The 22,344-nt window shown below is 30.0% G+C and overlaps 4 protein-coding genes across 8 annotated transcripts in view; 1 reads left to right on the top strand and 3 right to left on the bottom strand.

Moving 5' to 3' along the window:
- The first annotated feature begins 6,513 nt into the window (after positions 1-6,513).
- Positions 6,514-15,299, top strand: LOC119608549 (cell wall transcription factor ACE2). 3 transcript variants are annotated; one of them, XM_037963019.1, is made up of 3 exons: positions 6,514-6,619; positions 6,954-7,027; positions 14,255-15,299. In XM_037963019.1, the coding sequence occupies exon 3, from the start codon at positions 14,285-14,287 to the stop codon at positions 15,224-15,226; it is 942 nt and encodes a 313-aa protein (XP_037818947.1). In that variant the 5' UTR covers positions 6,514-6,619; positions 6,954-7,027; positions 14,255-14,284; the 3' UTR covers positions 15,227-15,299. The 3 variants fall into 3 exon arrangements, with proteins under 3 accessions (XP_037818947.1, XP_037818955.1, XP_037818941.1); XM_037963027.1 differs by having other exon boundaries at positions 6,514-6,623; XM_037963013.1 differs by lacking the exons at positions 6,514-6,619; positions 6,954-7,027 and adding an exon at positions 13,767-13,865.
- Positions 7,959-9,240, bottom strand: LOC119608621. Of its 2 annotated transcripts, XR_005231831.1 has the most exons (4): positions 9,106-9,240; positions 8,380-8,656; positions 8,062-8,321; positions 7,959-7,991 (listed from the first exon to the last, which is right to left on the bottom strand). XR_005231831.1 is itself a non-coding variant. In XM_037963114.1 (3 exons), exons 2-3 carry the CDS (start codon positions 8,535-8,537, stop codon positions 8,207-8,209), a joined length of 273 nt encoding a protein of 90 aa, XP_037819042.1. In that variant the 5' UTR covers positions 8,538-8,656; positions 9,106-9,240; the 3' UTR covers positions 7,969-8,206. The 2 variants fall into 2 exon arrangements, 1 of the variants encoding a protein (XP_037819042.1); XM_037963114.1 differs by having other exon boundaries at positions 7,969-8,321.
- On the bottom strand, positions 9,125-11,834 carry LOC119608529. Of its 2 annotated transcripts, XR_005231829.1 has the most exons (3): positions 11,053-11,834; positions 9,307-10,891; positions 9,125-9,237 (listed from the first exon to the last, which is right to left on the bottom strand). XR_005231829.1 is itself a non-coding variant. In XM_037962985.1 (2 exons), the coding sequence occupies exons 1-2, from the start codon at positions 11,596-11,598 to the stop codon at positions 9,407-9,409; spliced, it is 2,031 nt and encodes a 676-aa protein (XP_037818913.1). In that variant the 5' UTR covers positions 11,599-11,834; the 3' UTR covers positions 9,268-9,406. The 2 variants fall into 2 exon arrangements, 1 of the variants encoding a protein (XP_037818913.1); XM_037962985.1 differs by lacking the exon at positions 9,125-9,237 and having other exon boundaries at positions 9,268-10,891.
- Positions 15,300-15,480: 181 nt separating the features above from the next.
- Positions 15,481-22,344, bottom strand: part of LOC119608478 — a 35,600-nt gene continuing 28,736 nt past the window's right edge. Inside the window, exons 2-4 of the mRNA XM_037962923.1 lie at positions 20,301-20,556; positions 20,032-20,152; positions 15,481-19,918 (exon numbers count right to left, since the gene is read on the bottom strand). Of these exons, the coding sequence (XP_037818851.1) occupies positions 15,619-19,918; positions 20,032-20,152; positions 20,301-20,556 (4,677 nt within the window). The 3' untranslated portion in view covers positions 15,481-15,618. The remainder of the gene's footprint in view (positions 19,919-20,031; positions 20,153-20,300; positions 20,557-22,344) is intronic.

Raw genomic sequence — 22,344 nt, 5'->3', positions numbered from 1 at the left:
GGTATTTTAGCGTTATCGTTTATCGTCACCTATTTAAGTAGCGGTATTTTGGCGATAAAGATTTTGAACATTTATTTCCATTTTGGAATTTTTAATAGAATAACTTTCCGATATTTTAGGGGTACTGGCATTTTGGCTTATTTCAGTAACGGTATCTTAGCGATAATAGTGCTGGAAAGGTATTTTAGAGATAACGATAGCTTAGCAGTAACGGTTGCCAACCGTGCTTAGGACAATCACCCCGTACTGCAGGGTTTTTACACGCAAAAATTCTTTTAACAAACAGTTACAAAGAATTGATTGCATACATCAGGCGATTAATATATCGTCATTAATTTTTAGCCGAATATGGGTGATGATCATGATGATGATTAATAAAATTACATTCATAATTTTTAAGGGAATAAGGCAAAAACAATAACACATATTTTAAACAAACAATTGAATTGAACGAAAGATGTATGTACATGTGAATATGTGCATGATTTCATGTGCTAAAATTGTATTTGTTTTTCATTGCTTTTGTTGTCACTATTAATATTTTTGGCATTATGAGTTTGTGCAAATGTTTGTAACGCTGCACTTTAAAGCGTCATTTTTTTCCATTTTGGTTATGACTGTATGATTTGATGTCCATATAAATTTTGTGTGAAGTTCTTTAGATATGCCGTTTTTATACCAATAAGGAAGCCTGTTAAAATTAGCTCAAACATCGTTTGAACATTCAAACGGGAGGACATTTATATGAGGCTAGATAAATATGTTGACTATACTGCAATTATGAAAGCCTATCTTAGTCCCGAACTTCAGTATAATTGGGGAGTTTTTTCTATCTAGTGATCGGTACATAATAAAAATCTATTAAATTTTAATATACTTAATATATCCAAATGGCCCATTTTGAAAATCAATGAGAATGATCATAAATCATATATATAGTCTAAAAAACGTTAGTTCCATTACAACTATCTTAAACTTCTTGAGCAATGATCTAGATCTAATTTCACGAATTATTTTAAAATATTGACTTTTAAATATTGTTTTGATATAATAATAATTCCCTACAAATCATTGTAATAAGTTCGAAGAGAATTGTTCCAAAACTTATGTAGGGCACCGTAAGGTCGGACAAATCCAGTTATACTTTGTTCTTTTCTGTATTTCGACTACAAAACTGTAAATAGAAATAATCATGTGTTTTTTTGTTTGTTTTGATTATACGTGTACGATTAGAATTATACTTGTAACGGTATAAACAATTACAATTACACTCTCGTAAATATGAGGGAAATGAGAGATATTTCAGCGAGTTAATTCTTAAAGTGTTTTACATTGTTTCGTTTCTTAAAAAATATTTGCATTTGGAAAAAACATTTGCATAATAAGTTTTTTTCAAAATCAAAGAGAGAAAAAACTCAATGTTTTCATTATTTGAAAATACTGTCTCCCACTTTAACACACGTTTGAATTGCCAACAACAACTGCAATTGCAATAAAACGTTATTAATAACGGAAATAACATTAAACACAAATCATGCTCATGGCTCTTATGCAAATTTGAATTTTAACAATTTTTTCTATTACACGTTTGCCAAATGATTAGGATCTTTTTTATCAAAATATGCAAAATAGTGTTTTTTTTTTAGATTTTTGTTTAATTGTTAAGATTATTATCTTTCAATTAAACAAAAATAATAATTTCGCAATTATTGCAATTGAAATAGCAAAAATGCCGAATGAAATGCCTTAAAATCTGATATCAAACAAAATTGCAGTGATTATTGGATAAAAATAACAAATAATTTTAAACAAATTAAAAATGCGTAAGGCATTTGCTGTTGTACATGAACTAATATATAAAAAACATTGTAAATAAATACGAAAAAAATCAACACAATATATGTATGTATGTAGGTTAGACATACATATTTTTATCGTTATTTAATTGAATTTTGTTGTAAAAATGTTTTCTTTAATTAGTTACCACCGACCGGCCACATATTGTTTACACTTCATTTACTCTTTGACCACACAGTAACTGACCGGCAGCCTCAATATTGTCTTTTGTCTTTTGTTTGTTGTTTTTATTATGTGATTTTTGTATTAAAATGACCAATAAATAACAAATATAATAAACCTCAAGTTGTTAGTCATTTACAAAAATCAATGAATGATTTAATTAATATTTAACTTACTTACATACTTGTATGTAATGGTCTTCTCATGTTACATAACACTTTTTGTTGTAAGACAAAAATGTTAAGTCCTTTTTGAGATAATTTCTTTTGCACAATTTTAAATAAAATGGACTTAACGCTTTTGCATACTAAAGCTATGTATACACGGTTGTTAAATCTTACAACGTTGGCAGTAAAATGTGCGGAAAATGTCTAACAACAGTGTCAACTTACAAATTTTGTCTTTCAACATTATCAGTAATGGTTTTTTTGACAACGTTGCAAAAGAAAAATTGTAAGTTCACACTATTGTTAGATATTTTCTGCACATTTTACTGACAACGCACAGTGGTATAGGAAAAAAAAAAGAGGGAAATAATTCGGTAACTTCTAAACGGTTAATCCGATTTTAATGAAATTTGGTGTGCACAAAGAGGAGGTGTTGTCGAGTTTAGGTTTTGAATTTGGACCTTATAGGCCAACCAGGGGCCCGGCGGGGGGTCCTCAAATTAGGACACCTCGGCTATGTTAAATTTTTAAAACGATCCTATTTCTTCATTTGAGTTCCGATTTAAAAAAAATTTCGTATATAGAATCTCCTCATCGAGCACTATAAAAAATGTCGTCGTAGCAGTAAATTATCTCTTATAGTTTAGGAGATATTCGCATTTGAATATTAAAATTTTAAAATTTTTACCGTACTTACTTTAGTTTTTTTGATAATAGCAGGTCCAAATATTTCCGATTTTCGCCATTTTTTTTTATTTGCTTAACAACAAGTTTATATACCAAGCAGTGAAAGAATTATGTAAAAATCATGACTGAGTCCAAAGTTATAGGCATTTAAATTTAAAAAATTAAAAAAAGGCGATTTTTTGTCATTTTTTTGGGAAAAAAGTATCTTTTTCTTTTTAAGTTATCTAAAAAGTTTCTAAGAAGATGTATATAGAATTTATACTTTTTGGAAAGCTGACTTTACATAAAATACGATAAATGAAACAAAACCTAAAAATTTTTGATACCGAGGGGACCAGGTCCCCTATTATTTTCATCCATAAGGTTAACTCTTAAATTTGTTACATATGTATATGGATGAAAATAATAGTGCTAGGTAAATTTTCTAAAAGATGTTGAGTTTTCCCTAATTAATTTGTCACTTAAAAAACATTAGGTAGGCATGTTATATATCAATGGAAAGGTAATTTTGTCTATTTTTCAAAACTGTATATAATTTTTGAAAATTAAAAAATTCGCGGAATACTTTTTTTAAAAAAAATTAAAAAATGTTTTTTATTCAGTTTTTGCGAAGATACAAATTTTTCAAATTGCAATAAAAATTTTATTTATGAATATTTTTTGATGAAATTTTACAGTTAGGTAGATTTTTTTACTCAAAATCCAAAATTAAATAAAAATTTCGAATTTTCTTATTAGAAATCCCGGAATTCCCAAAAAAGTTTTAAAAAATCCCAAAAATGGGATTTTTTGGTTTTTTGCCTATTATATCCATACCAGGGGCGGGGTTATCGAAACCCGTTACAAAATGATTAAGAACTTATTGGGTCATATAAAACAGGTCACTATAATTTGATATCGACTATGCGATTTTAGAATTTTTGCTCAAAATTTAATTTTCCATAAAAAATAGGGTTTTTTTGGATGGACCTGGTCCCCTCGGTATCAAAAATTTTTAGGTTTTGTTTCATTTATCGTATTTTATGTAAAGTCAGCTTTCCAAAAAGTATAAATTCTATATACATCTTCTTAGAAACTTTTTAGATAACTTAAAAAGAAAAAGATACTTTTTTCCCAAAAAAATGACAAAAAATCGCCTTTTTTTAATTTTTTAAATTTAAATGCCTATAACTTTGGACTCAGTCATGATTTTTACATAATTCTTTCACTGCTTGGTATATAAACTTGTTGTTAAGCAAATAAAAAAAAAATGGCGAAAATCGGAAATATTTGGACCTGCTATTATCAAAAAAACTAAAGTAAGTACGGTAAAAATTTTAAAATTTTAATATTCAAATGCGAATATCTCCTAAACTATAAGAGATAATTTACTGCTACGACGACATTTTTTATAGTGCTCGATGAGGAGATTCTATATACGAAATTTTTTTTAAATCGGAACTCAAATGAAGAAATAGGATCGTTTTAAAAATTTAACATAGCCGAGGTGTCCTAATTTGAGGACCCCCCGCCGGGCCCCTGGTTGGCCTATAAGGTCCAAATTCAAAACCTAAACTCGACAACACCTCCTCTTTGTGCATACCAAATTTCATTAAAATCGGATTAACCGTTTAGAAGTTACCGAATTATTTCCCTCTTTTTTTTTTCCTATACCACTGTGCAACGTTGTAAGATCTGACAACCGTGTATCACAGCTTTAAGAAAAGTATATATTTATTTAAAAGACTTTCAAAATTAATGAAAAACCTTTAAATTTCAAAAATACCAGTAGTTTATTCAAGCATTTTTATCTAAGTTATCCTAACTAACGTTCCTAGTATTTATACATACACTTCCAATATGCATGCTACATTAGTTTTTTAATGTAAAAAATTCAATTAATCTGAAAAAAATATATGTACAGTTAAAATCACTTCCCACATAAATAATTATAAAACTTAATAGCAGTAGTTAAAGCTGTAGTCAGAAACACACAAACCTCTATAATTAAAAAAAAAAATACTGTTGATGTGATGACAACTACGAGTGTGATATGACTACGAGAAAAGAATTTTAAAATTCTGATAATTTCTATACAGTTTAATGGAATTTTTACTCACTTTGTCAGTCACTACTGATTCACATTCTACTAAATAAATATTTGATTTTATTGCTCGTATTATTATTTTTAAATGTGTGCAAAATGTTAAAAATATTTATTCATATAAAAATATAATCAATCCTTCCTACTCTTAGTTTAAATGATTCATCATTTCAGAAAACAGCAAAATACAATTTGCATCACAAAATTTGAATTTAAAGTAAAGATGATGAGTGAAAAATGGTTGACAACGTCTTGTCAATAAACTAAAGATTTTTTTTTAAATAAAACACAATTAACAAAGTTTTGGCTATAAAATAAACAATTTTAAATTTTGAATCACACATGTATTGAAGTATTAAGTCTACCATGTACAAGATTTGTTCAACAATCTTCCAGTCAATATTTATTTGAATTATTATAAATGATTTTTCTTTATGCTAAATCTACCAATAAGTGTAAGAATATTCGATTAGTTCAATAGTTTCTATGGCGAAAAATATAGCTGCTCGTTATATTTTTTGATATTTTTGTTTTGTTTGACCACCCATGACGTCAAGAGGGAGTCTCTTCTTCTAAAGTGAATTTTGTCTTAAATGGCAATTTGTACATTTGGCTAGAGATATTTTCCACTTTGATCTATTGCGTTGGTTTTGTATTTGAAAATTGTTTGATTATTTCGTTTGTTGGTGTTTTTTGAGAAATGTCTTTAGTTAATTTAGTTTTTTAAAACCAATTACATATATGGTGTTTTTTAAGAAAATTGAAATTGAATGAAGGAATTACATACGAAAACAATTTGAAATTAAATTTTTAAACATCACCATATTTTAAAAATTTTCAACTCATTGCAAATTTCGTAAAAATTATTGAGTTTATTAAAAAATATTGAGTCTTCTTCTTATTATTTTTTACAAATTCAAAACCAATCCCTGGGGCCAAATATGACTTATATATATTCTACGCAATAATACTACATACTTCTTCATTTCATACCAACTTGACGATATTTAAATGGTGTGGTTATGCTTTTTGTAGAACGGATATCGTTAAATTTTTTAAATATAGAGAAAAATGTATGGTTTCGATTAAAAAAAACATATTACCCAACTACATACTTCTATTTTCTAAACAGAAATTACTTGACCTGTTCAATATTTTAAAGAACAATGTCAAAACTCATCAATAATAAAGACTACATAAACAATCATAATTTCAAAAAAAATAATATCTATACACAGAAAAAACTGAAAAACGATTTCAATTACCAAAACCTCGTTTTCAATTATTTTATTTTTTGAAGTTCAACCTATAACAAAAATTGTATATTCAATTACTACTTATAATTGATTTCGTACACAAAATTTTTATAATTTTCTATTTTTGTTGTTGTTAAATACGTATTTGATTATACATTTTTATGAATCAAATACAAAATGAATTGAAGCCTTTTAAAATTTTTGATTAATCGTTTAATTGAAAATTTTTTAAAATTAATTTTTTCTGTGTATGTACAATTTTATTAAAAACAAAACTACTAATTTAACCTTTTTTTTGCAGGTGATCGTAGTAAATCTAACTACCTACTTGTTGGCATGCGTAGTAAGGACTTGCCTCCAGTGTCATCACCATGTTAAAATAATGACTTAAAATGTTACTTTTCAATGTATGTAAGTTTTTAATGGGAAATATAAACTGTTATTAACAATCGACTACATAGAACATGGTAGAAAAATATTTCTACCATGACATAGAATACAATTTACTTTTAATCTATATTGACAACTGATATAATTTATTTGATTTTTATTATCTTGATTTGTTTAAAAGTTTTCAAATATAGAAAAAAAAAATATTTTTCACTTTATAAATCAATAATAAAAAAGACTATTTTTAAATGATGACAAACACATTCATATAGAGTAAAATGAATTTGTTTAAACTAATTATTAATTTGTTACACTCCCTCTAATTTATATTTTATTTGCATTTTTTTATAGTAAACTGACCACAGAACAGCCATTGACTACATCATCAGCCTCGACAGCATCATCATCATCATAATCATCGCCATGTAAGTACATACACATTTCTGTATGTAAATCTTAATTATTATTGGTGGAATCTATAATTTTTTTTGCTGGTTTTAATTACTCATACGCCTCATTCGCCTTATTGTTAGCAATAGTTTTATTATTTTCTCTCTAGATTTTTATTGGCAATGCTTGTGGTGGTTTTTATATTCCGCTGGTGTCAATATTTAAATTTTTTATGATTTACACAATTTATTAAATTGCTATTAATTTATTTTTAAGATTGTGTTCTATATTTATTGTTCATTTATGTTCGATTTTCTAACAATTTACAAGAACATACAGCTGCGTCCATTATTCGCCATTGGTGGGTGACCAGTGTTAAAATGACTGTCTCAATTTCTTAGAAATTGTTTTGAATTTTTCTAAGCAAATCAACAAAAAAATCTCTTAATTATTTATTGAGTTGGCTAATTAAACAAATGGTGCCATAAATTAATAATATTTTATTTTGTATAAAAATAATTGTTACTTTTTAGTTTCTTCTTAGATCTAGTTACAAAAAAGATTTTTTTATTTAGAAGAAAAAAAAATGATTTCATTTAATTTTTTAAATAAACTATATAATGGGGATTAGCATTTTTAAAGAACAAAAATTGATTTCTAAATTTTTAATATAAAAACTAATTGGTGAAGCTTGGACAAAAATAAAAGATTGCATTCTCGAAAACCCTGATCTAATTTCAATAGTTTGGCAAATCTCTCCACACTGTCATTGTGACACTTTATACAAAATTAAAAAAAAAAAACTTTAACAAAAAAAAAAAAATATTCATCGAGAAAAACTTATTTTACAAATAACACATTATGGAATTTGATTTATTGAAAAAATTAAGGTAAAAATGATTAATAATTTTTAATTATCTTATAAAACCTTAATACTTTTTATCTTCAGGAAATCCTTTAATACTTCCGGATACAATTTGACACAATCTAACTTAAAACCTAAGAAAAAATTTCACTTGAGTTTATTTAAAAGAACATTTTTAAAGCTAATAGTTTTGTATGTGGCTACCTCGGTGGTATACAATGTAACATCTAGAGGTACAGATTGATCAATTTTAAAAAATATTTTAGATGTTATAGATATTTAATAAAAATGAATATATAGATTGCAAATTTAAAACAGAAAATTTCATTTTAAACATTTGATTTCTTTATCACATCATAAACCTTTTCTTTTCATCATCATAACTCTTGGAGCCAAAATATAAGACTGACCAAGATTTCTCAGGATGTTCCACTTTTTTATGAACATTTAATGATTGTGTTTTCCTTAAAGCAAAATAAGAATTTTAATATTAAGTCTTTTTTTAAGATAGTGGTAATTTACCTCAAATCATTCAAAAATCTTGTGCAATTTTCTGGAATACAAAATAATTTTGGTTTGGGTTTCAATTCAAACAGTTCACTACTTGAATTTTGTGTATTCAAATGACCGCTTAAAGATGAACATGATGCTTGTTGTTTGGGTAAAGCACCGTTGGACATTTTGTAACAATTTCAAAATTATTTTTTTGGATAATAATTAAAAAAACTTCTAATTTTGTTTAGCAAAATTTCTAACAAATTTATGTTGTAAAAGAAAATATTTGTGTCACATTTGTATTCTGAAATACAGTGAGAAAAAATAAATTTAAAAAATAATATTAAATGAAATTGATTTAAAAGAAATAATAAAGCGAACGTTTTTTTTTTTTTGCATTTCATTGATTGGTTCAACATAATCTCATAAATTCTTTTGCATACTTTTAGGCATAAAATATAATTTCACCACACAGTATTAACAAAATTAAAATTAAGTAAACATTTTATTTTTTAAATCGTTGAATGATAAATTGAAGATTTTCAAGTTCTAAGTTAAAAAAGCCAACATGTTTATATAATTCATTTCGTGACTATTATAAGAAATAAAAAAGATACAGTAAATCCTAAAACTGCTTTTATAACACAGACCAACAAATTTTTAAGTTCAAAATTTTAACTCAGAAATCATACATAGTTTTCTTACATCTAGTAAATTATTTGGATATACCTTCTATTTTCTGAGAATATATACCTTCTATTTCCTTTGAAGTTTAACAAATTCTTTTTTTTAATTTGCGGTTAGTAGTTAGTTATCGGATGTGATGGAGATGTTCTAATTAGCGTAAAGTAGTAAACTTTAGTTCCTTTGCCTTAAAATTCTAATCTAAAATCAGTAAAAGATTTTGTAATCAAATATAATTTTTTATGGAAAGCAATTATAATATATACGTACATATTTGTATAAATTATAAAAATATAAACATTACAAATTACAAAATTCCAAGACTTTAAAATAGTTTTTAGATTACAGCAGATACCCTTTACTCTTTAAATCAGTGAACACTCAGTTGTAAATTTAACATCTCCTTGCCACCACTAGTTAACGCATCTATTTCTTGGCTGGATAATAAAACCATACGGCCACTTTGCCAAACATCAAAGGCCCGTTGAGATTCCCGAATAGAATATATTTTTCCTGAATATACAGTATGGCACAAAGGCACCCTGCCAGATCTACACCAAATAGTTAGCGATACATATACGGGAAACTCTTCAGGTGCAATTCCCGTAATCCATATGAGGAAAAATTCCATGGTTGATGCTCCATCTTTTAAACCACACATTTCATTAAGGGAAATGCGTGTGGTCATGACCAAAATGGGAAGAAAGTCCTTATATTCACTGCTTCCCAAATCGGTAATTTTATTCTGCATTAAATACAATAAATGGCATTTACTAGTGCCACAGTGAGCCAAACGTGCATCCAAAAAGAAATTTTTGCACTGATAGGGTATTATGCGCTCCATGGGCAGATGGTTGTGATCGACGACCAAATGTTTATTGAAATCCGATACAAATATCATTTTAAGACAATTTGATTCTGGACATTGTATCGGTTGGCGTGGTATGTTGAGCACACAAGCTGGAACCGGTTTAAGACTTAAACTCCTTTTTGGATTTTGAAGAAGTTCTTGAGCAAAAGCGGAAGAACAGGGCAGTGTTTGAAACTGTGGCAAAGGGGGTTCTTGTTGAGGAGATTGCGGTTGTGATAGCAAGTGTAAATTATTAACTGGATCTGTTGGGGGATTTGGAGGACTATAAACAGCTCTATGTGCATTTATTAATTTTGCAACTAAAATAGAGTTTTTATCTTCCTTTTTTAAACTTTGTGTTTCAGCATCTTTCTTCTCTTGTTGTTGCTTCATTGGAATTTGTCCTGAAAGTTTAATGAAATTCGACATTTCGGTAAATTTTGTTGTATTTAGATCCTCTTTAAAAGTTTCCAGAATTTTTTGCATTCTTACTGTATCCATACAAGGTTTACCATACTTTTCTAATGGCAAATTAGCTGTACTCCTTATAGGAGGAGGAACTCCCATTGCTTGCATAATAAAAAAATCACGTGGTTTAAATTTTGCGACCAAGCTAGCTTCTGTTGTATCAAAACATGTTGATTTTAGGCTGGGATCCGAATCGGTTGATACACTAACGGTTTTCATTGCTGCTTTCATTTTTTGATTATTTGGTTGCCAACCAAACTGACAATGAGAATGTTGACAGTTGTAGAGTGGTGACTGGTGATATGATGTTGTACAACAACTTTCTAAATAATTCATAACAATTTCTGTTTTATCAACTGAATCCTTAGTTTCAAAATTACTTAGAACTTTCAAAGAAAGGGAATTCGGTTGTTGGTCATTGTTCCTTAATACACAAGCCAGTTCGTCGGTTTTTTGTTTGGTATAGAAATTTTGAAAACTTTCAGTAGAATCCATAAAACGAATTTCAGATGTTGGTATATAAGTATCATTGGGATCCTGGAAAAATATTTATTGTAGACATTTATTAAGAAATTTAAGTAATCATAAAGTACATTCGGGCCAACTATGTGTATAAAATTAAATCAGAATCAGTAAATGATGCTAAGACGATTGGTATACTTTAAGATGGTTATAAAAATATTTAAATTTAAACTTACGTCTTCAAAACAAAATACATTTTCCCGCGTCATCTCCAATTTGTTCGAGGAATCATTTATGGATTTTTTATTTTTAATTTTTAAACCATTGAAGTTCTTTCCGACATCTTCATGATTTGAGTTGCCTATAAGAGACGCTGAATTTTCTGCTGGAGTACCTACAAATAAAGTTTCCATTCCATTTGTCTCTTTCGAGTCGTTTTCCTTTGCATTCTGATGCATGTACTCTCGAGAATCTTTTAAAATTAAGTGTTCCTTCGATATTCTGGACTGTGTTTCTATTTCATCGAGCATTTGCTTTGACAAAGCACTACGTATCGGTTGATCTTTCGAAAATATACTTGACTGTGGTGTAGCGGGTAGTGGTTCGTCTGAGGATTTAAAATTCATTTGTACAAACTTTGTACTAGCATTACAAAGACCACAATGCCCTTTCGAGGAGGTATTACATTCATTGCACTGCATATGTTCATTGCTGCAGAAGTAGCCACCAAATGGATTTATTTCAGGTGAAATTTTATTTATTTTACAATTTGAACAATCCATCTTTATTTCTTAGTTCTTTTTTTTTTCCTTCAAACCAATTTTCACAAAAATTGATCAAAATTTTATAAAATTGCACAAAAATAAATGGTGTTAGGAATTTATTGATTGTTGTTGAAAAACGTTGTAAATTTTTATTTGCCTAAATAATTTGAAATATTTAAATTTGCTTCAAATGTTATGAAAAAAATTTGTAATAATTATAAAATATCCCTTTAATGATTTGAAATATTTCTATGAATGTTTTGACATTTTGCTTCAAGTGTTGGAACATTTTTAGGGTTTCAGTATCGATATATTATCTCCGAATTATTCAAAGTTTATGGTACAAATATTAACAGCAATTTATATTAATAAAATAATTTATTATTAATAATAAATACATAACTTTGCTATTCATTCGAAAGTGTCTTTAGCACTAGACACGTTGTCACCAACTGGTACTTTTTAAACAAGGTGTTTCTCTATTTTATACACATTTAATTCAATTAGGAGCGTTTTGTTTACTTTTTGTTTTCCAGACAACATAACAAAACTATTTAACAAATTTAATGTTTTTTTTTTAAATAAAATATACATTGAAGTGTACTCAAAGCACTCATAAGTTAACTAAAAGTGTAGCCTTCGTTAATAAATATTTACTAAACATTTATTAAAAAATCATTCGTACATTCAAATATGTATTTCTAAAAATTATCGCTTAAAGTCATTTAAAAACAGCCTTGCCTTAAGCATGCAAAATGCTCTAATTTTAAGAAGTTTAGTATTTAACAATGATCGTTCAATAAACCACCTCAAATCAATTCGGAGCCTACAAAATTAAATCTGTTCGTACCTTGTCCAAATGTAAAGAGTGATGCTTAAAATTGTCATAAAAATAAAATTAAATATTACAGAGTTAATAAGTTTTTACAGGTTATGGCGAATCTTATATATACCCTACAAAACATGTCATCAATTAAAAAAAAAAACTTTAAGGTCACTTTATGCGAAGTGACAGACTTTAACTTTTCTAATATTGGGTACGAGTTTTGGGTAGGACTTCTCTGGAAGATCATTGCAAGTATTTGGGTGAACTTACACTGACTTAAAGGTACTTAAAATAGTTTTTACTCGTATCTCAAGATTTTGGAAGTGTTTGGCAAATTTAAAAAACTGATTCTTGTTGTACTCGATAATACCTATCAGATAAATAGTATCACTTTCCAGGTATTTCAATTTTAGTTTCTTTTGTCTCACAGTGTAATCGATCAATATTGAGATAATTAGATTCTTCAGGATTATTACAAAAAATAAAATTTATTTTTAAATATATAAAATTGTTACAAAGATGCCCTAAAACTTAAAATACCTTTAAAGTTATAAACATAAATTCAAATAATGGTCACAGATACAAATTACAAATGCCACAAGCCATTTTCAATATGTACCACAAAATAAAGTATGCGTGTAATTAACGCATCATTTAAAAAGTTTAAAAAATTGTTTTTAATTTCGACCTACTGGTAGATAGATAAAAAACTAATTGACAATAGATTTACATATGTGGTTAAAATCAGACAATCTTTTACATACATACCAATGTATGTTTGTATCATCATTATAATGGATGAATGAACCTCAAATTGAGATCAGTAGTGTGAGGTTTGGTAGAGCGAACAAAATTGGATGATTAATACATATAATGATAATGGTTTATTATACGGATGACACAGCAATTAATAAAAATAAATAGTGGGGGGAGATTTTGGCCTAAACATCATAATACAACTTGACATTAAAATTGAATACACAATTATTGTTAGTTTTTATTTAATACTTTTTAATACAAATATAAAAAATAAATTTACTATTTGTACTGCAAAGTTTTATTTTATTCTTTTAGTTAAATAAAAGCTTAATAAATATTTTTTTCAGTATTGGTCATACAATATTTTCGTATTGCAATACTTAAGAAGTTTAAGTAGATTTTTTCAAGATTTTTTTATATACTAAGATCGTTATTTTCTTCAGATGGGCTGGATGCTTAAACTTTGAAGGTCTTAATTTTTTCTAATTGTCTATCGACCAGTTATTTGTTGCTTTTTCAATTCATTCATTTTTTATTTACTTTTTTACTTAAATAAATATTTGATTATAACTTGGTATAAATAAGTTTTGAGGTTCTTGGTCATTTATCAGTTTCGTTTTACAGTTCATAGTCTTAAGTAGTCAAATCATTTTAAACGCACAATTCATCTATTTATAAATTATTTATTTAATAAAATATGGTAAGTGTTAACGATATAAACTATAATTAAAAGAAAATGACTCTGAATACCAATGTTCCGAATAGATATTGGAAATTTTTTTCTAATTAATGAAATCTTCGCCAATACCCATCCACGAAATCATTTTACATCATTATTTCATTTAATAATTTGGTCAACTCTACTGCTTTTTAAGGCATATTTTGACAAAGAATTCTGAATTGAGAATCTGGCAAATATGCGTAAATATGCCTATATATAAAAGTCTTTATTACCGATTTACTCCTGTGATTTGTGCAAAAAACATTCATTGAATAAAATCGGGTTTTAACACTTCTCTATATTAATTTTGTTTCATTTTCAAATAATCAAAATAATAATTTCTGTAATAAAATTTAACTTTTTTAAAGAAATCTTCTCTAGTAACATTAGCCATTCTAATGGCTGTTGCATCAGCAGATGTGTCCCATTTGAGCAGTCACTATTTGCCGCCAAATTATCAGCAGTATCATCAACACCACCACCATCCCGAAGGTCTACAAATGTCAATCCATCATAATAGTAGGCCCTCTAATGAACGTGTTGAAACAACAATAGAAAAACATGAAGTGATTGAATTACCAACACAAATTGAAATCATCAAAGAGGGACAACCCATCTATGGTGTACAATCACAATCCGTGGATGTAAAAATGCTTTCTAAAAACAATGAACATGTACCCGAAATAAGAACCCGTTATTTGCCACCAACACAAGAAATTGAAAACCTACAGCCACCTCAAGTACCCTATGAAATGCCCATGCGAACATATTTTCCACCTGTTATGAAAGAAATAACTACCACAGATGTAACGCCAACAACCACCACTTTGCCGCCCACCACTACCAACAGCCCTTCTTTGGAAGAAGAAACAACTACTGAACAACAATACACAACCGAACAGAATATAAATAATTATTCTATGACCACCACTGAAATGCCAGCCCAAGAACAAGAATCTTTCGAAACAACTACTTCTCCACCCGAATCCGAAACAGTACCTGAAAATCGCTATCTACCACCCATGCAAATGATGCCACAAAATCAATATCTTCCTCCTTTAGGCATGATGTTACCACCTCCGGAACCCATGCCCCAGCTTACATATCAGGAGTACCAGGAACAATTAATGCAAGAACAGCACAAACAACAGATGTATCGCGAACAAGAAATGCAAGAAATGATGGATGCAATTTCCGAAATGGAGCAACAGCAAATGATTGCTTTGGATCCGCAACAGCAGCCAATTGCTCCAGTAGAGCCCGCTCATGTTTTACGCGAAGATGGTTATCATTATAAAACATCTGATGATGATTTGAGACGTTATCGCTATCGCCATTAGAATGTTAGAAAAACAGTTGTTATTTAAATAAAATTTGTTATTTTAAATTGTTAAAATTTCATCGCAAATTCAACGATTTCTTTTTAATTCTAAAACTTAGGTAGAGTTGTCAATTTATTATATTAAGCTTTTAAAAACTTTTGAAAATGCTTTCTCATAGAAACTTTTGAAAAAGCTTTATTATACAAAGCTTTTGAAAATGCTTTATTACATAATCAGCAAGGACCTTGCTTCAGATTTACAATGCTTTCGAATGTTTAATTAAATTTTTATTAATATCTCTTTGAAATATTACAACAAACCAAAATATATACATATAATTATACCTAGAATAAGAAGCACTATGACAAACCTCTTAATAAATTTCCCTTAAATCTTAAAAAATCAAACATTTATTCATCTCCTTCATCGTCTTCCTGATCCTTGATTACCAAGTCAACCTTGTGCAAAGTGAATTGAACATTATAGTAGGGAATATTAAGGGTAACGACGATGCAATACAATAAAATTTGCAAATATTTAGTACGTAAAATGTACGAGGCACCTTGACCGTTGGGAAACAGTGGATGATCATGACTTTGACAGTCGAACATAAAATAACCACCATCACGACCAGGCATATAGCCAATAGCTAAGCATTTCTTAAAAGACTGCAGTATGCCACATTGGAAATGGTTAAAGAAATATATTAGAGCTTCGGCTAAATTCATACGGTTGTAATGGGGACGACTGTACAGCTTGCCGTATGCTACCATTTCTATGTGAACGTCAAATTTCACACTGTCCAGCAGGCATTCAGCCTCAAGATTTTCCAAAGCAAACTGATAATCTTCACATTTAATATCTTGTATACTCTGCTGCATATAACAATCACCATTGACAATTATCGAGTCTAATAGTTGGGGACTCCAATCGACCAGCCGGTAAAGGTAGGCGGCACACAAGGACATGACACAGCATGCCAGATATTGTTTGCCTCTAGTGGAAACCCCGAAAACAGGAGCCTGAGGATGTAAATTACCCCATAAGGACCAAAGACGTTGATCAATTTCGATGTCGTATTTTTTCAATTTCGTTACAGCCATTCCGCGATAACGTCCAGCAGCGTTTCTTCGATTTAATCTACTCCAAATGGGTAGACAGTGCTCTAACCAAGCTATGGACTCATTATGAGCACAGATAGATGTTTCTTGTTCATCCTGCATATTACAAGACTGCATACCTGTGAGCAATTGCAGGACAAATGTACTTTGTGGGGCTTTTTTGAAAGAAATTATTTCCATTGCCATGAATTTATATTCGCGGTCTTCCTTCCAAGTCATATTGCAGGCTCTTTGGTTCATGTACTTCATAAGGGACTTTATATCGGCAAACAAGACCCAAGAGGCGGTGTTTCGTTCTCCGTAACGTTTTATCGATTTGGAATATTTACGTTTCTGATCATCTGCCTCTTCTTCTTCTGCTAGGTCTTCTCCACCGTCCATTATTTCCATGCTTGGATAAGAATCAAATAAATGATAATATTCATCTTTGCTTAAAGCATAAGAGCAGTTGGCAGTCTGAAAGAGTAAATATTTATTCTGAGACAACGCCCGCTCCAGTTGTTTTTCCAGATTTCCGATTAAGCCAAGAGGTTCATAAACTTTTAGCCATATATCAAAAATATAGTCATCAACAGATATATTTTTCATAATTCTCTCTTGGGCATTCGACATATCATCTATTGTATCACTAAGTATTAAAGTAGAATCAATAACTTGGTCAATGCGATGAGAAGTCCATTCATGCAGGGGCTTTAGAATGGCATACAAAATGGCCAAAGCACTCGAAAATAAACAGGGTTTAATTTCATGATATATACAATTAGTTCTATCCTCTAAAGCTTTGCTTCCTTGTATTTTATACAACAAATCCTTCTCCCGCAGTCTGTAGCCATAGAGTATGGGTCGCAGTTTTTGATATTCTTCATCTCGAGCGGTGTCCAGCTCTGTGCCAAAGTCGTGTTTGATTTCAACTATACATTCCTCCTCAGCTTCATCTTCGTCGAGGAATTCTTCTTCTTCGGAGTCGACATCACTTCTCCATTCGCCTATTGCCGTTCCTTCAGAGTTCTTAATTTTTGAAGATATATTTTTGTTTCTTATTCCTCGATCTCGTTCTGCCTGGAAGTCTTTAATGCGACGATTTTCTTTGTTCAACTCCTCATTGAGAAAACGCATTTTTAACTTTTTACTTTCTTCAATCCTTGATTTCTCCTCTAATGCTTTATTATACATTTGTTCTTCTATTTTAATCGGCCACGTTCTATAGCGGCCCGTAGGTTCTGGAGTTATATCCCATACCTTCACTGGTATAACTACATAATTAGTAATATCACAGCCCTGAGGATTGCAACCAAATTCTATGCGTCTTATTAGAGAATCCAATTCAACGAAACGCATCATACAACCAGGTCCTGTGGTGAGCTTTCTGTAACCCACAGCATTTACGGGAAAACCAGAAAACATGTAGAGAAAATTATATCTCTTGACAATCAGACAACAGTATCGTTGACAAACCACCAACAGACGATTAAAATCTATCAACGTTTCTATGAGCACTTGCCTTAGGGATTTGTAGACATCTGATCTTAGGATTTTTTGAACATTCACTTCATAGGTTCTATCACCTAACAAGAGTTTAGGTATTTTTCGATGTAATAAAGCTCCCAAAACATACTGATATGACTGAAACTCCTCACCGAAGTCATCTACTGATTCTATAGCATAGTCTATTAATTTGGTAGACCAAGTCGAAATTTTATATTTGGCCGAAAGCGCGGCGCATACGATGCTTGATAAAAGACCCTTAAGCTTAAATTGCTCGTCATCTGTTCGATGCAGAAGTTGACAGCCGAATATAATCCAAGTACCATCAGGCAAAGACTGAAAATTACTGGGCAATTGTAGTTCTTCTTCCAATGAAATGAGAGGAGTATTGGGATCTTGCTCTGTTTTAAAAGACATTTCTATATTATCACAATCTTGATCGCGCTTAACGAGATGCTTCAGGTTTTCCAAGTATTCTTTATCTGAACGTAATAGAACACGACCAGCTGATTTATATAATTTAGGTCGACCTAGTATGGTTTCAGGAAATTTATCAATTATATCGCATATTATTCCTTGTAACATGGTTTCAACTATTTCCGAATTTGCAACGAAGATTACACGTTCCTTTTCGTTTAAAGACTCAATGCTACAAACCTTTTCAATTTTATTTTTCTTGTCTTTAGATTTTTTGTCCTTTTTATTTTTTTTGTTCTTCTCATTTTTGGATTGAACACCTTCATCTGGTATATCGCCTTGTCCTTGCTCAGGCAGCTTTTCGATTAATTGTTCATATGTTTCTGGAGTTAACTTTAACTTGGGGTATCTCAGCTTCCTTGGTTTACCGTCCATAATGGGTTTAATGCAGCCCACACTGATGGCATGTATGAAGAATTTACCACCTCTACGCATTTTTAAGGCTTTTTCATACGCGATCCTTAAGAAGGACTCAATACTGGTATGAATTTGTAGTATAGCAGCTCCCTGAGTTCTATAGTCTTCTGGATCTAACACTTGACCAGCTTTACCTCTTCTAAAGGGATCGTAGACATAAAACAATTCACTATCTCGCCATATGCCCAAAACGGAATTATCGATTTGAAGTAGAGCTGCTTCCCAATTATTGTCGAACAATTCCTGAATGCTGCTGGTCAATAGGGAATCTACAAATTTCTTACAAAAATCTGTCACGGTGCCGGTGTACATAAACGGGTACTTTTTGAGAGAAGCTTTAAAAGTACCTAAGACATATTTATCAGGTAAATCACTTATAGTAACATGTTGGGCATCCTTTAACTTTAATTTTCTTCTAAGACTTTTGTAGTAGGCGGTACCTAATCTTATTAGTTCATCCACTTGATCAGGCTTCCAGCTATTAGCACGTTCTATATGATTATAAAGAATCGCCATTACCGATATCAACATGGAGGGATTATCTAATGCCGCTGTAGTGGGCTGGCTTAAACCATTATTACAGCCTGGTATTACAGCATACGACTCATTTACCACTGCCCACTGTTTATGACTCGTTTTGGGAAAAGGTTTATTAGGCAAAGGATCTATAATTTTGCCATAACTAATCAGGAAAATCTCATATAGTTTGAAGTCATCCCCCAAATTTGTCTGGCTTATATTCACTATAAAATGAACCAAATGCTCGATAAAGTGTGTGGACAATAATGCACTTTTGCCGTTTTTAAAGTCGCGAGTACAATTCTCACTTCTTCCATTAGGATCATAGACGTAAAAGAAATTCTTGCATCTCTTCCATATCAATAAGTACAATTTGTTGGAGCACAAAATACAGGTGTTATATTTCGAGAAGTATATACTCAGAGCTTTATAGATATTAGGTTCACTTTGCAAAGGTCCTGCAAAATGTGTTTTTATATTTAAAGCCGCTTGTCTTTCCACAACTTGAGGAATTATATCGTAGTCATTGTCTGGTGATTTGTAATTAATTTTAACACATTTTTCTATAAGTTTTTCAGACATTTTTATAATATTATCCATAGTTTCGGCCGTCCAAAAGTCAGCATTCAAACGAAAACCCTCAACAAAGGCAATGTAAAGGCAGGCCATTTCTAGGGGTCTCTGGTAGTGGCTAAAAAAAGTAACAATGTCATGTGGATATTATCTTTTAAAGACTATTATTATTAAAATGTATAATTACGGTATAGGTGAGATAGATTAGTGCAAACTTGCTCTTATACTTACGGTTTCTTTCGCGGTAATGGTTGCGGCTGTACGGCTTTCGTTCCTAATGTTATTCGAGCCGAAAATGTTTTTTCTAAGTCCTTAGGTATTCGATAAGCATATAATTCCTGATTGGTGCATTCTATGAATGCAATACAAAAATTATAGAATTTATTTGAAAAATGATTATGCGTTTTATATTTAAACTAAAATCTATGAATTTGTTAATTTAGAAACACGGTTATTTCTTGCAAAGACTTTTAATTTGTAGTTTGTAAATAATAACTTACCAAATTTCGGTACGGCTGCCTCAATAAAAATTCGATCCAATTCACTTTCATTCTTTTGTAAACCAACATTCCAAGTCCACAAATCTTCGGCATTTTTACCAGGAATCAAATCAATTTTGTTAAGACATTGGGCGTCAAATTGCTCCTGCAATACTCTCGGATTGTAAGTACTATAGGGTATGCCATCACTTGGTGAAAATTGTGGTCGTTCAGTTTCATTGATAAATATACCGCTTTTAGGACGTTTTATTTCTAGCTGTAAAAAAAAATTGCTTATTAAGTAAATAAAAACGTGAACATTTTTTACAGATCAGTAATAGAAATAGTACTTATTTAGGCACATAATAATATAGATAGAGAAGTTTAAAGTAATTTAAAATTGCAGAATAAAGAAATTTACGTATTCAAAGTTTTTAAATAGTTTATGATCTAGTCTATTGACCTTTCTATGAGTTTCTCTATGAATTATTCTAGGTACTAAATTATAGACTACTGACTATTCTACTTAATAGTCTCTAGACTAGATTTTTATTGACTAGCCTATGATCCAATCTATGCACTATTCTATGGACTAGTATGTTTTTACTCAAAAAATTTTTACCCTAGCGTCTCTAATTTAGCTAGAAAATGGACTTTTATGTTTTCATTCAAAAATTCGATTTTTGTTGGGAAATTAAAGTTATCATATATTTTCTTTCTTTTTGACCTAGCGCCTCTAGTAAAAACATAAAATGGAATTTTATGTTTTCACTCAAAAAATCGATTTTTAGTGTTAAATTAAAATGATCACAGATTTTCTTTCTTTTTGCCCTATCGCCTCTAGTTTAGCCAGAAAATGGACTTTTATGATATCACTCAAAAATATGTTTTCACTCAAAAATTCAGTTTTTGGCGAGAAATTAAATTAATCACTGATTTTCTTTCTTTTTGCCCTAGTGCCTCTAGTTTAGCCAGAAAATGGACTTTTATGATATCACTCAAAAATTCAGTTTTTGTCGATAAATTAAAGTGATCACATATTTTCTTTGTTTTTGCCCTAGTGCCTCTAGTTTAGCCAGAAAATGGACTTTTATGATATCACTCAAAAATTCAGTTTTTGTCGATAAATTAAAGTGATCACATATTTTCTTTGTTTTTGCCCTAGCGTCTCTAGTTTTGCTAGAAAATGGACTTTTATGTTTTCACTCAAAAATTCGATTTTTGTTGGGAAATTAAAGTGATCACAGATTTTCATTCTTTTTGGCCCAGCGCCTCTAGTTTAGCCAGAAAATGGACATTTATGTTTTCACTAAAAAATCTAATTTTGTTGGGAAATTAAAGTGATCACAGATTTTCGTTTCTTTTTGCCCTATCATCTCTAGTTAAGCTAGAAAATGGACTTCTATGTTTTCACTAAAAAAATCATTTTTGTTGGGAAATCAAAGTGATCACAGATTTTCTTTGTTTTTGGCCTAGCGCATCTAGTTTAGCCAGAAAATGGACTTTTTGTTTTCACTCAAAAAATCGATTTTTATGGTAAATAATAGTGATCAAAAATTTTCTTTCTTTTTGCCCTAGTGCCTTTAGTTTAGCCAGAAAATGGACTTTTGTGTTTTCACTCAAAAAACTATTATTGGTGGGAAATTAAAGTGATCACAGATTTTCTTTCGTTTTGCTCTTGCGTCTCTAGTTTCGCTTTTGCATTAGCAAAAAATAAAATTTATTATTCACTTTCGCTTTCGCTAAACTGGCATTCGCAACACCCTAGTAAGTAAGTATGTATGTATGTATGTATATTCATTAAATTTCATATTTGTATTGTCTTATTCTTAAATAATTTTCTCTATGGCACAACGGCCACCTTTTATTCTCATATTTAGTTGCACATGTGTTAGTGAGTTATTAAAGACCACATTGTTTTCTCTTTTTATTTACTCAGTTATGTGCCAAATGTATATGTACATACCTACATATGTGAGTATAATATACATTGTACATGGTAGAATTTACTCTTTCGTGTGGTAATCGTGTAGAGTCTACACGATAAAGTACTACATATACAGTA

The sequence above is a fragment of the Lucilia sericata genome, unplaced genomic scaffold (genome assembly GCF_015586225.1).
Source record: "Lucilia sericata isolate MDLA Ls3-8-SP2 unplaced genomic scaffold, ASM1558622v1 Contig000021F_arrow, whole genome shotgun sequence".
Taxonomy (NCBI): domain Eukaryota; kingdom Metazoa; phylum Arthropoda; class Insecta; order Diptera; family Calliphoridae; genus Lucilia; species Lucilia sericata.
The sequence above is the reverse complement of the archived record's forward strand: the minus strand, read 5'-3'. Positions and strand labels throughout refer to the sequence as shown.

Excerpts from the sequence above, each read along its gene's own strand:
- LOC119608621 (XM_037963114.1), bottom strand. The coding sequence starts at position 8,537 with ATGTCCAACGGTGCTTTACCCAAACAACAAGCATCATGTTCATCTTTA. Across the intron at positions 8,322-8,379 it reads AGATTTTTGAATGATTTGAG|GAAAACACAATCATTAAATG; the intron begins GTAAATTACCAC and ends TTTTGCTTTAAG.
- LOC119608529 (XM_037962985.1), bottom strand. The coding sequence starts at position 11,598 with ATGGATTGTTCAAATTGTAAAATAAATAAAATTTCACCTGAAATAAAT. Across the intron at positions 10,892-11,052 it reads ATGTATTTTGTTTTGAAGAC|GATCCCAATGATACTTATAT; the intron begins GTAAGTTTAAAT and ends ATATTTTTCCAG.